This window comes from Humulus lupulus, chromosome 6 (assembly GCF_963169125.1).
Source record: "Humulus lupulus chromosome 6, drHumLupu1.1, whole genome shotgun sequence".
NCBI classification, from domain to species: domain Eukaryota; kingdom Viridiplantae; phylum Streptophyta; class Magnoliopsida; order Rosales; family Cannabaceae; genus Humulus; species Humulus lupulus.
This window is the reverse complement of record NC_084798.1, coordinates 65094455-65109254: the sequence shown is the minus strand read 5'-3', so window position 1 is coordinate 65109254 and position 14800 is coordinate 65094455. Positions and strand designations below refer to the sequence as shown.

The following is a 14800-nucleotide window of genomic DNA, read 5'->3' as shown; positions in this document are numbered from 1 at the left end:
CATCAGAGTGGGAGGGTTTCTAGGAACCCAGTTCGCTATGGTTTGGATGGTGAAACTGTTCGAAAAACTTATACAGGATCTTTATTTATTTTCATGTATATCTGATATTAAACAAATTAATATGAGATAGCCTAAAACATGTTTTAAAATTGAATTCAAAGAGAAACAAACAATATAATACTTACAGTATACGCAGCGGAATTAAGAGTCCTTCCTTCAGTTTCTCTAACTCTTGTATCCTTTCTGTCGCAGAGTATTATCAAGGAACTGAACCGATTTTCTATTTTCTTCACGATCTTCCAATGTATCCTTAGAACCACCTAGACTAGTGTGGGCAATTGTCAACACATGAGATAGATATAGAGAGAAGAAGAGAAAATAAGAAAGTGGCTTAGAAAAAGGACTTGTGTTTAGAGAGAATATAAAACTATCAGAAAATCTGACTTATCAAAAACCCTTCTTTTGACTTCTCTATAAGCACTCATTTTATATACTCAATTAGGCCATTTAATTTAATTAAAAAATCAATAAAATAGCAGCCATTTTGAAGCCCTAGGTCGAAATTATCATGGGCTATAGGCCCGTGAAATTTCCCATTTGATTATAAGCCCATTGGACTTAAAATCAAGGCCTGTGTTATTTTCTATTGATTTAATTAATTAAATAATTATTTAAATCCCTTATCAAATTAATTATTTATAATTTGAACCTTGATTTAAATTTATTTATTAATTTAGATACCAATTTATCTTAATTAATAAATCTGCCATAATTTCTCTTTTCTTCTCAAAATTACACAACTCTGTGAAACTATCCAAAATTGACCTGGTCAACTTTGATAATTCTAATTGATGATTAAATCAATTAATTGAGACTGTCTAGATGATTTTATCCAAGGTACATTGGGGACCATGGGCCTATGAAATCAAGCTCCAATAAGTTATCATAAATCTAACAAATAAATTTACTAACTTATTAATTCCTCGTGACTCCACTATAGACTTGGAATTGCACTCTTGAATTCATAGAACGCTCTATAACAAATATAGATACGCTATTAATTATCCATTGTTACAACCATAATTGTCACTCAATCCTCTATAGACGGTCTACAATGAGATAGGACTAAAATACTGTTTTACCCCTCATTGTATTTTATCCTTAAAACACTTAGTTCCTTGTAAATGATATTTCAGTAAACTAATTTAATTACTGAAATGAGATCTCTATCATTTAACACCTTGAACCAAACTAAAAGGAAACCATCGTTTCACTTCTTCATCAGAAGCTATAGATGTTCATATCTATGATTAACACTCCCACTCAATTATACTACCGAGTTCCCAAGATGTAAGTATGGGCTAGTCCGTAGGGTAAGCTGGTAACGAACAAGTCAAAGAACTCAAATAATACAATCAGTTAGAATACTAACCACTCAGAATTGAGATTGAATTGACCTATGGTCAACTATATGATATGACTAGAATAGATAATAACGGTATGTTTACTTATCTTATCAACTGTCAATATCGGTCCTGTCCGATGTAACAAATACATCCGATCTTATCTACTTTGCTAATGTTCTGGAAAGAACATAACACTGTAATGTGTAAGTAGATCATATCGTAGATTGGCAAGTCAGTGTAAATCTGGTGCACTGACTAATCTTAGGACTAACTTATTTTTGAACATATAATCATATTTATATTCCACTGTGATTACGTCACTATAAATAAGATTAGCTATATGCTCGGGATTTAATAGAAGTTTTTATTAAACAAATAATCATGAAAATAAAACATGTGAGCAAAGTGATTGACCAAGTCAAAAAATGATTTCTATTCTTTTATTGATAATAAAAATGAGATTACAAAGAATTTGGGTTTTAATTAGGGCATAAAACCCCAACAGAAACCAATATGGTTGTTGGTGACACTAGTGATGATGATCCATTGTCTTTCAAATAGGCAATGTCAAGCCTTGAAAAGGAACTATGGCTCGAAGCCATGAAACAGGAAATGGAGTCCATGTACTCAAATTCCGTTTGGGATCTTATGGAAGCACCTAGTGACTTTAGGGCCATTGGGTGCAAGTGGATCTACAAGAAGAAACGAGGTGTTGATGGAAATATCGAGACTTATAAAGCTCGATTAGTGGCAAAGGGTTATACCCAAAGAGAAGGCGTGGACTATGAGGAAACTTTTAGTCCGGTAGCCATGCTCAAATCCATTCGCATCCTCCTATCCATAGCAGCCGCTCTCGACTATGAGATTTGGCAAATGGACGTCAAGACATATTTTCTTAATGGAAAGCTTGACGAGATCATTTATAGGATCAACCAGAAGGATTTAAAGTATCTGGACAAGAAGGAAAAGTTTGTAAGTTAAATAGGTCCATCTATGGACTTAAGCAAGCTTCTCGTTCCTGGAATCTTAGGTTTGATGAAATAATCAAAACCTATGGCTTTGAACAAAATATTGATGAACCCTGTGTTTACCAACTGAAGGCAAATCAAATAGTAGCATTCCTAGTTCTTTATGTAGATGATATCTTACTCATTGGAAACAATGTTAAGAAATTATCAGATGTGAAGAATTGGCTGAGCACTCAATTCCAGATGAAGGATTTGGGTGAAGCAAGTTATGTTCTAGGTATCCAGATCATCAGGGATAGAAAGAACAAACTTTTAGCTCTATCTCAAGCAGCTTACATTGATAAAGTGCTTGAACATTTCTCAATGACAAATTCAAAGAAAGGGCGTCTACCGTCCCGCCATGGAATTCATCTTTCAAAGAAGCAATCTCCCCAGACTCCTGAAGAGGAAGATGCAATGAGAAAAGTTCCTTACGCATCTGCAGTTGGAAGTCTGATGTATGCCATGTTGTGTACTAGACCAGATATCTGCTATGCAGTGGGAGTAGTGAGCATGTATCAGTCAAACCCAGGACCGGAACATTGGATAGCAATTAAGCATATCCTGAAGTATTTGAGACGGACTAGGGATTATATGTGAGTCTACAAGGGTGGTGTTCTGAACCCTGTAGGCTACACCGATTCAGATTTTCAGACTGATGTTGATGACAGAAAGTCTACTTCTGGAATGGTGTTTACTCTTGGGGGTGGAGCTGTGATTTGGAGAAGCGTAAAGCAGTCTGCAATCTCAGATTCCACCATGGAGGCTGAGTACATAGCTGCGTCAGAAGCAGCTAAGGAAATAGTCTGGCTAAAGAAGTTCTATTCGGATCTTGGTGTTATTCCAGAAATGGATAAACCTCTTGTGTTGTTTTGTGACAATACAGGAGCGATAGCCAACTCAAAAGAACCTCGAAGTCACAAGAGGAGTAAGCATATAGAAAGGAAGTATCACATTATTCGAGAATATGTGGCCAGGGGAGATGTGAAGGTTATGAAGATTGCAACTGAAGACAATCTTGCGGATCTGTTTACAAAGACACTACCAGAAGCTACATTTGATAAGCATATCAAGGAGATGGGATTAGTAGAATTAAGGCATTAGTTTCAATTAGTGCAAGTGGGAGTTTGTTGGGGTTTTATGCCCTATTTAAAACCCAAATTCTTTGTAATCTCATTTTATTATCAATAAAAGAATAGAAATCATTTTTTGACTTGGTCAATCACTTTGCTCACATGTTTTATTTTCATGATTATTTATTTAATATAAACTTCTATTAAATCCTGAGCATATAGCTAATCTTATTTATAGTGACGTAATCACAGTGGAATATAAATATGATTATATGTTCAAAAATAAGTTAGTCCTAAGATTAGTCAGTGCACCAGATTTACACTGACTTGCCAATCTACGATATGATCTACTTACACATTACAGTGTTATGTTCTTTCCAGAACATTAGCAAAGTAGATAAGATCGGATGTATTTGTTACATCGGACAGGACCGATATTGACAGTTGATAAGATAAGTAAACATACCGTTATTATCTATTCTAGTCATATCATATAGTTGACCATAGGTCAATTCAATCTCAATTCTGAGTGGTTAGTATTCTAACTGATTGTATTATTTGAGTTCTTTGACTTGTTCGTTACCAGCTTACCCTACGGACTAGCCCATACTTACATCTTGGGAACTCGGTAGTATAATTGAGTGGGAGTGTTAATCATAGATATGAACATCTATAGCTTCTGATGAAGAAGTGAAACGATGGTTTCCTTTTAGTTTGGTTCAAGGTGTTAAATGATAGAGATCTCATTTCAGTAATTAAATTAGTTTACTGAAATATCATTTACAAGGAACTAAGTGTTTTAAGGATAAAATGCAATGAGGGGTAAAACGGTATTTTAATCCTATCTCATTGTAGACCGTCTATAGAGGATTGAGTGACAATTATGGTTGTGACAATGGATAATAAATGGCGTATCTATATTTGTTATAGAGCGTTCTATGAATTCAAGAGTGCAATTCCAAGTCTATAGTGGAGTCACGAGGAATTAATAAGTTAGTAAATTTATTTGTTAGATTTATGATAACTTATTGGAGCTTGATTTCATAGGCCCATGGTCCCCATTGTACCTTGGATAAAATCATCTAGATAATCTCAATTAATTGATTTAATTATCAATTAGAATTATCAAAGTTGACCAGGTCAATTTTGGATAGTTTCACAGAGTTGTGTAATTTTGAGAAGAAAAGAGAAATTATGGCAGATTTATTAATTAAGATAAATTGGAATCTAAATTAATAAATAAGTTTAAATCAATGTTCAAATTATAAATAATTAATTTGATAAAGGATTTAAATAATTATTTAATTAATTAAATCAATAGAAAATAATACAGGCCTTGATTTTAAGTCCAATGGGCTTATAATCAAATGGGAAATTTCACGGGCCTATAGCCCATGATAATTTCGACCTAGGGCTTCAAAATGGCTGTTATTTTATTGATTTTTTAATTAAATTAAATGGCCTAATTGAGTCTATAAAAGGAGTGCTTAGAGAGAAGATTTTAGAGACGACAGATAAGTCTCAAGTCAGATTTTCTGATAGTTTTATATTCTCTCTAAACACAAGTCCTTTTCTAAGCCACTTTGTTATTTTCTCTTATTCTCTCTATATCTATCTCATGTGTTGAGAATTGCCCACACTAGTCTAGGTGGTTCTAAGGATACATTGGAAGATCGTGAAGAAAATAGAAGATCGGTTCAGTTTCTTGATAATACTCTGCGACAGAGAGGATACAAGAGTTAGAGAAACTGAAGGAAGGACTCTTAATTCCGCTGCGTGTACTGTAAGTATTATATAATTTGTTTCTCTTTGAATTCAATTTTAGAAACATGTTTTAGGCTATCTTGTATTAATTTGTTTAATATTAGATATACATGAAAATAAATAAAGATCCTGTATAAGCTTTTCCAACAAATACTTCCACATCTACATTAAGGTTTATTTAATTAAGTTAAGGCAATTAATAATTTCAAGTGTGGGCTCACATCTATTTTAAATATCCGATCCTACCATTACTCTCAATTATATAAAAGAAAAATAATTAAGAATTTTTTTATAATATTTTATCTAATGAGATCTTTTTTCATATACGGTACTATATTTCTTTTTCCAAAATTATAATGACATATATTTTTTCAAAAATACATTTTTTAGTCATGATTTGGTTGCTTTGATTTTCTCATCATTTATATATATATATGATTCATCAATCTGCTTATCTTATTTTATTGTTTCTTATTTTTGTTCACTCAATAAACTCCCAAAATTGATGAAAAGGTCTTTGATGATGAACTTAGCTAAGAATAAGACCGATCGAAACCACAATATGTTTTTCTTATTTATTTTCTTATAATGATATAAACTTATTATAATAATCATGAAATGCAAGCTGAGAAAAGCCAACAAAGTGGCGCCGTCTTCCTGCCGCAGCGATAAGTGGTCAGGTGGTGATTGGTGCATCTCCACACACAACCACCACCACCACCACCACCTGCTGGCCATGACACCGAGTTTCGATTATTCCGGCAATTCTCAAAATTTGCTTCACGACAGTACAACTCTAGTTTACTTCACAGAATTAATGTTGCTATGCAACATCATATATATATATATATAATATATATATATATATAAATGTTCAAATTATGAGACAATCCAAATTATTTCGTTTCAAAAAATAACAAAATCATCCAAAATCCCATTTTATTTTATAAAATCTACCTAGTAGCATAGCGTTTTTTTTTCCTTAAAGAAAAGGCCATGTTTATTTATAGAACTTATCAATTATATTTATTAAATTTATATCATTTTTATATAAATTTTATATAAATAAATAATATATATAAAAGAATCACATAAACATATTAAATAAAAAATTAAACTAAATATTGTTTATAATTTTTTTAAAATATATATAATATGATAATTACCTTATTTTAATATAAATAATAATTTTTTTAATAAAAATTAAGATTATGTATTATATATTAATATAATTATTAAATATTTTGTATTATATATTATTATAATAATGATAAATAATAACATTTAAAATTGAATTTATATTAATATAATTATTATATATGTAGTTTTATATTTTATAATATTTTAATTTACATTAATATAATTAATACATATTTTTTTAGTTAGTTTTAAAGGTATATTCATTTAAAGTTAACAAAACAAATTGATAAAATCAAGAATTTTATTTATTTACATTTTTTTTTATAGAGAAGGGATACTTATATTAGATGGATCTTGATATGCTTTGATTGCACCACACATATACATATATCATATATTAATTATTAATTTTCAAAGATGCAAAGATGAAATACCTGGACAGATGTTTTAGATCTTCCTGATGTGTTGATTGTACCATGTTGAAATCAAGTTTGGCAAACTCAAGCAAAGTAGAATTCTTGCCTTCTCTTTTCTCGTATACATCAATAAACCACCTAGCCTCCATCCTTGTGGTTCTCCAATGAAGTGGAATCTCCAAGGCATGGCTAATTAATATGATATTATCTTCTGACAATTTGTTTTGTTCCATCACCACCACGTAGTTTTTGAGACACTCGGTTGTGAAAATCCTTGCTTCCTCCAAAATACTTTCATCTTTTTTCTCATAGAATGAAGCTTCGTATAAGGCCAATACTCCCATAATATTATCATTTATTCTTGCCTTATTGAACTTTCCTGTCTCGTCCTTAAAAGCACTGAAAATTTCTGTAATAACATTGCTAGACTTTATTAATTAGTATGATATTATATCATGTACTTAGTAGTACGTAGGTGAGTTTATATATAAATATATATATATATCTATTCTATATAATAAGTGTCTAGATAACGGAAATTTTTGGTTTTAACGGTTTTTTATTTTTTTAATGTTAACTTTAACGGAATATTCTTATATTTAACAGAATATTCTTATATCTAACTGTAGTTTGTAAATAGTTTTACTTAAATAAAATAAAATAATTAAAAAAAGATAATTTTGCGATATTTTACAATGATAATTTTTTTAAAATAATAAATAATTAAACAAATTAAAATATGATATTTTTTTTAAATATTTTACAATGATAATTATTTAAAAATAATACATAATTAAACAAATTAAAATAGAATATTTTTGAGATATTTTATAATGATAATTATTTAAAAATAATAAAATTATTTTATAACTTAAATAAAATTTAATTAAACTTAAACTCACTTATTAGAATAATATCATATTAAATATATAATATAATCTACTATCAATTAGTAACAAATTGATTTTTTTTTTTAAAAATCTAGCAAGAAATTTTAATTTAAAATACATGTATAATATTTAATATTATATTAAATATATAATATATAATTGTCATTCCCAAATTTAAAAACTAGAACAAACATAAACTTAAATAAAAATAAATAAATTATTTAATTAAAATATAATATTTATTTAAAATTTATAAAACATTAATATAAATTTAATAAAAATAATTAATAAATTCTATAAATAAAACTAAACAAACGTGCATATTGCACGCGCTGCTTATATCTAGTATATATATATACTCTGGACTTATAAATCTAGAGTCCCCAACTATAGAAAATAAAAAATAAAAAATAAAAAGAAAATTGTAATTATATAATTTTAATAAAATTTATAAATTTATTAGAGCTCAATATATATGAGGACCGACGACCATGTATATATACCTTGAGCTACTGCATATCCATGTTGGCGTAGAAGCCTAAATTCGAGAGCAATGGCGTATAAATTATAATTGGGATCGTTGATATGATCATTGTTAATACTGGTGTACTTTTTCTTCAGAATAGTGTTTATTTCATTCTCAAAATGGTAAGATATTCCAAGCCTTTGCATTAAATCAATCAACTCAAGTTGAGCTAGAGAGTTTTCCGTCTCAACTAGGATCCTTTTCACATCGCCCTCTAGCTTATTCAGTTGACTCGTATAGGGTTCTCCCTGCATGCAATATACTATACATTGCGTACATACACAAGAATATTAATTATATCTATTATATATAAAAAGTACGTAGATAACGGAAATTTTTTGTTTTAACGGTTTTTTATTTTTTTAATGTTAACTTTAGCGGAATATTCTTATATTTAACAGAATATTCTTATATTTAACTGTAGTTTGTAAACACTTAAACTTAAATAAAATAAATAATTAAAAAAATTAAAATAAGATATTTTTGAGATATTTTACAATAATAATTATTTAAAAATAATAAATAATTAAACAAATTAAAATATGATATTTTTGAGATATTTTACAATGCTTATTATTTAAAAATAATAAATATTTAAACAAATTAAAATAGGATCTTTTGAGTTATGTTACAATGATAATTATTTAAAAATAATAAAATCATACGTTTTATAATTTAAATAAAATTTAATTAAATTTAAACTCACATATTAGAATAATATCATATTAAACCTATAATATAATCTACTATCAATTAGCAACAACTTAAAAAAAAAAAAAACTAGCAAGAAACTTAAATTTAAAATCAACGTATAATATTTAATATTACATTAAACATATAATATATAATCTCTTATTATCAAATTAAAAAATTAGAACAAACATAAACTTAAACAAAAATAAATAAATTATTTAATTAAAATAAAATATTTATTTAAAATTTATATAATATTAATATAAATTTTATAAAAAAATAAAACTAAACAAACGTGCATATTGCACGTTATTTGTATCTAGTATATATATATATATATATATATATAAACCTACTATACCAGAGAAAAAAGTTTGTTCATAAATATATATACATATATATATATATCGTCATACATTATAAATGTGAATGTGACTTTCATCAAAATTATTATTTTTTATTAAATTTAACACTTCTATTTTTATTGTTTTCGAATACTGTTAGTTTTAAAGTAATCTAAATAAGATAAATAAATTTAAAAAAATAAAAATCATAAATGAGTCAATAATTTCTCATTATATATTTTAAAATTTCATATTAAAATATTTAAATTACTCTATCAATTATATTTTCAAAATTTTAATAGGAAAATATTTATTTGCTTAAATTTATTATTTTCTTTCTTTTATTAATTATTTATTTTGTCATTTAACATATTTTGTTAATCTGAACATGTATATAATAGTAAAATAAGGTATAAATATACATATTTTTTTCATTTAATTTTTTTTAGAAATTACTTATTTTAATTGTTTTAGCAATTAATTAAATAATATAAATTTATAAATAATTTTTGTTGGCTTTAAATTTTTTTTAAATTAAATAATAAAAATTTGATCAAATAACCTGTATAAATTCATATTTTTAATTTAGATGTTTTTAATATTTTATTATATTGAAATTCATAAGTATTTTTTTAAAGAAAATTAAAAAAAAAAGTATTTAATATTAAAGCTAGAAGGAAAACTACTGTTTTGGCCCGGTGTGTTTTTTCCGAATATGTAATCGGTCATTGTGTTTTGTTAAATTACAATTCAGACCATGTGTTTTACAATATGGATTAAAATACTATCCTATACCTGATTTTGGTCAAAATATTTTCAATTATAAGATCAATTCTTGTGTCGTTGGCAATGTGATGAGTTTAGAGAAACGAAGATGATAGTCGAGGAACTGAGAAATAAAGATTATATATTTTAAAATATTTTGACCAAAATCGAGTTTAGGAGTGCTATATATTTTTATCAATTTTGTAAACATAAGTCTGAATTGTCATTTAATTAAAACACAAGGGTTGATCATGTATTTAGAAGAAAAAAAATAGGAGTCAAACTAGTATAATAAATTAATATATTTTTTAAATAAAATTAAGTAAACGTGCATTATATCTTGTTTTTACTTGGTATACATAAAAAGTCTATCCAATGAAAATTCTTGTTTTTTTTTTATTAAAAAATGTTAACACCTCTTCTTCCACTCCAAAAAAAAACCACTAATTCTTGTTTTCTAACATCGTTTTCCTAAAATAGTTAACATACCAATATATAACCTTTCCCGCTTCAAATTGTAATAAAAAACATTGAGATTTAAGACTATCATATTACAAGAAAATTGTGACATCATATATATATAAATTAATTTATATGAAATAACTCACCTTATATTGGGTTGTAAGAGATTGAATGTAATCAAAAGACCAAATGGGGGGTTCGTAGTTGGCTGATCTTCTTGGGCTATTGACCACAGTACATTTGATAGGGTAACAAGTACTTGATCTTGAAGTAATAGTAGTAATAGTAGATGTTTTTGTAGCAATAAGTCTACCAAAACTACTACTGCAAATAGGGACTAATGAAGTGAATTGGTGATGAATCGCCATGTACTGCATTTTTTTTCCTTTCAAATAGGGTCTAAAGTAACAATAACCATTTTGGGATGAATGCATTGGTTTGGTTTGCCTTCTATTTATAGTCAGAGAGATCTTTGAAAAGATGAGTACGTATGCATCCACTACATTCATTAATAGACATATTTATAATTCAACATGGCGTTGTTTATATAAAATTTAATTTATTTGCTTTCATAAAGAATAGGGAGAATACTATATAGTGCTAAAATATAGTATTAAATTTTCACTTGTTATATCAAAGAAATATTGGGCCTGTTTGACATTATTTTATGTTTTTTGTTTTCAAAATTTTGTTATCAGAAATGAGAACAGAAAACTGTTTTTGTAGTTTTCAAAAAACAAGAAGTGTTTGGTTAATGTTTTCTAAAAATAATTTTTTAAGTTTTATTTTTTTTAAATCTTTAATAAAAAAAAATTAACAAATATATTTGCAAAGAGAAAAATATTTTAAAAATTTGTAATAAATAATAAGATAAAATAATTTAAAAGAAAAAATGATAAAATATAAAAAGCGAGAAAGTTAGAAAAGAAAATTTGAGAACAACAAAAAATAACTTTTTGTTGTTCTCAAAATTTTCTAACTTTTGTAATTTTGTTTTTAAAAATTATTTTCTAAAAACAATACCAAACATCTCAATTTATTTTCAAAAAATAATTTTTTAGTTAAAGAGTGAAAAATTCTCGTTTCTATTTCACAGTCTCACATTGTATATATATGTATATGTATGTATATATATGTATGTAAATATGAAAAATAAAAATAATAATTGACGCGGAACCTTTGCCGACATTCACTGTTTAACTCCTATCTCTCATTACTTCTTTTTTTTTCCTTCAAACAGCAATATACAGAAAGCAACCCATTCATTAATTACAACTTTTATAAGATCCAGTACAATCAAATATTATTAAAACAATTCCAATACAATCAAAACTGTCACCAATTTTCTTCAAAAAAAAAAAAAGTTTGCCCCACTTTTCATTTTACAAGTAAATTACCTCATTGCTATTAGTCAGCCAAGTGTCATTTAATTTATCAAGGAAAGCATATGCTAACTTTAATAATTATAGGCAAAAGTATATTTTTATTATTATTAATTGGGATGAAATTTCCCTTTTCATTTTTAAAAGAAATCTGCTCTCAAATTTTCTATCTCCTCAATATCCCACTAATTATTTTAAGACACATTATTTATTTATTTAATATATATTTAAATTATTTATAACTTTTTATTTTTCCAACTATATTAACACTATAAAAAACTGAGGTGTCTTAAAATAATTGGTGAGATATGGAGGGGAGAGGAAATTGGGGACAACATATTTTTTTTCTTTCATTTTCGCCTCTCTCACACACACCCAAGCACACCACCTCTATGGACTCGGTCTATCGCCTGTGGCAACGAAACTTCAATGATTCGCCATTAATGCTATTATTGGGTTTACTCTGTTATGGCTTTCCTATCATTATATTTAGTGTATTTCAGTTGTATTTGTCTGTTATTTTTGTTTCTTTATTAGTTAGGAGAGTTTGTTATTTTCTGGTTGTATTTGCCTATATAAGACATTCTGTAGCTTTGTTTTATTTCATAATAGATCAATAATATTCTCATTCTTTTCTTTCTTTCTTTCATCTGTAATATGGTATCACAGCCAGAAGCTTAGAGCTTCCACACGATCCTTCTCCGGCGTCTTCTTCGGCATCTTCTCTGGCGTCTTCTTCGGCCTTTTCTCCGACATCCTCTGGTTTATACCTCTGACTGCTGCTCCAATTCCAGCATCCACCGACGTTTCTTCTTTCCCAGTGATTGCTGTGTTCTTCCACTCTTCTTCTGTAATTTTTTTTCACCATGTCTACTGGTGGAACTCCTCCTTCCTCTGATTCTCCGATTGATGACTCCCCAAATACTACTCCATCACCCGATTCTTCTGCAGTTCATCCTTCTCCTCATTCAACATCCACAAATACTACTCCATCATCTCAGTTGCCCAATTCCAAACATCCACTTGAAGATCCAGCACATCCTTACTATCTTCATCATGGAGATAACCCCGACAATATCTTGGTCACACAACTTCTCACCGGCCAAGACAATTACCCTTCATGGAGTCGGGCAATGCGGCTTGCTATTTCTGTCAAAAACAAGATAGGCTTTCTTGATGGTTCTATCACTAAACCTTCTATATCTGATACTTTCTTATACAATGCTTGGTTTAGAAATAATAATATTGTGATTTCTTGGATACTTAACTCGGTTTCGAAAGAAATTTCAGCAAACATTTTATATGATGAATCCGCTTCTGAGATTTGGACAGATCTTCGGATTCGATTTCAGCGTCGAAATGGTCCACATATTTTCAATCTTCGCAAGGACCTAATGAATCTTAAACAAGATATGATGTCAGTTAGCATGTACTACACTCGGCTCAAAACGATTTGGGGGGAGCTCACCAATTATCGCCCAACATGTACATGTAACAATTGTACATGTGGAGGAGTCAAGAAATTGCAAGAACACTACCATATGGAGTATATCATGTCTTTTCTTATGGGACTCAAAGACTCATACTCTCAAGTTCGAGGTAACGTTCTCCTTATGGATCCTTTGCCCGAGCTTAATCGTGTTTTTCATTTGGTCATTCAGAAAGAAAATCAACATGGTACTCCCGATCCTACTGCCCCTTCTATGGCCTTTGCTGTTAACCGTGACAAATCTATCTCTCAAAGATATAATTCTGCTGTACCAAGATCATCCAATCAAAGAAGAACCCGTCCCTTCTGTACTCATTGTAATGGCCTTGGTCATACAATTGAAAAATGTTATAAACTCCATGGGTATCCTCCAGGATTTACCACAACCAAACCAACTACTAGTACCATTCTTCCTACACGGGTACCTAAGGAAGCTGCTGTGAATCAAGCCCAAACAGATGAGGATCTCTCTAAGTCATCCACTACCAATAGTACCATTCTCCCTCAACTTACTTCAACTCAATATCAACAATTACTTAATCTTTTAGCCTCTCAAAATTCTGGTATGCACTCTTCAGCCACCTCTTCTTCTCATGGTATTGAAGGTATTGTTCTCTCCACTAATTCACACTTACCTCTTCTTACTTCTTGGATTCTAGACTCAGGTGCTACTAGACACATATGCTCTAATATTAATTCTTTTCAATTTCTTTGTCCTATTCAGCCCACTAAACTTGTCCTTCCTAATAATCACACTTTATTAGTTCATTCTAGTGGATCTATTAATCTTTGTCAAAATCTTATTCTTACTGATGTTCTTTATGTACCTAGTTTTCATTATAATATCATTTCAGTTAGTGCTCTAACTTTTTCCAATTGTTTTTCGATTACTTTCAAGGCTGACCAATTCTTTATCCAGGACAACCTCAACAAGAGGATGATTGGCACAAGTAAAGCAATCAATGGACTCTACTTATTGGATTCTACTCCTACTGCACATAGTGTTTTCTCTATTACATCTGATACTTGGCATTCTCGATTGGGCCATTTATCCAATAAAAGATTAGCTTTGCTTCGAAATGTCTTACATTGTAACACTTCTTTACTACATAAAAAGACACCTTGTTATATTTGTCCTCAAGCAAAGCAAAAGAAGTTATCTTTTCCAAATAATAATAAATTTTCATCTCATATTTTTGATCTTGTGCACTGTGATATATGGGGTCCTTATTATATACCATCCTATTCTAATCATAAATTTTTTCTTACCCTTGTTGATGATTGTTCTAAATTTACTTGGATTTATTTGCTCAAGCACAAATCTGATGCTTTACTTGTCATTCCTGAGTTTCTTTCTTTTATTCAAACTCAATTTAATTGTTCCCTCAAGAGTTTTCGATCTGACAATGCCCCAGAACTTGCCTTTACTAGTTTATTTGCTTC

General features: G+C 28.8%; 1 protein-coding gene across 1 annotated transcript in view; it reads right to left on the bottom strand.

Moving 5' to 3' along the window:
* LOC133784058 (myrcene synthase, chloroplastic-like) overlaps positions 1-10863 on the bottom strand; it is a 40144-nt gene extending 29281 nt beyond the window's left edge. Inside the window, exons 1-3 of the mRNA XM_062223583.1 lie at positions 10633-10863; positions 8200-8470; positions 6825-7215 (exon numbers count right to left, since the gene is read on the bottom strand). Of these exons, the coding sequence (XP_062079567.1) occupies positions 6825-7215; positions 8200-8470; positions 10633-10863 (893 nt within the window). The remainder of the gene's footprint in view (positions 1-6824; positions 7216-8199; positions 8471-10632) is intronic.
* Between the last annotated feature and the right edge of the window lie 3937 nt (positions 10864-14800).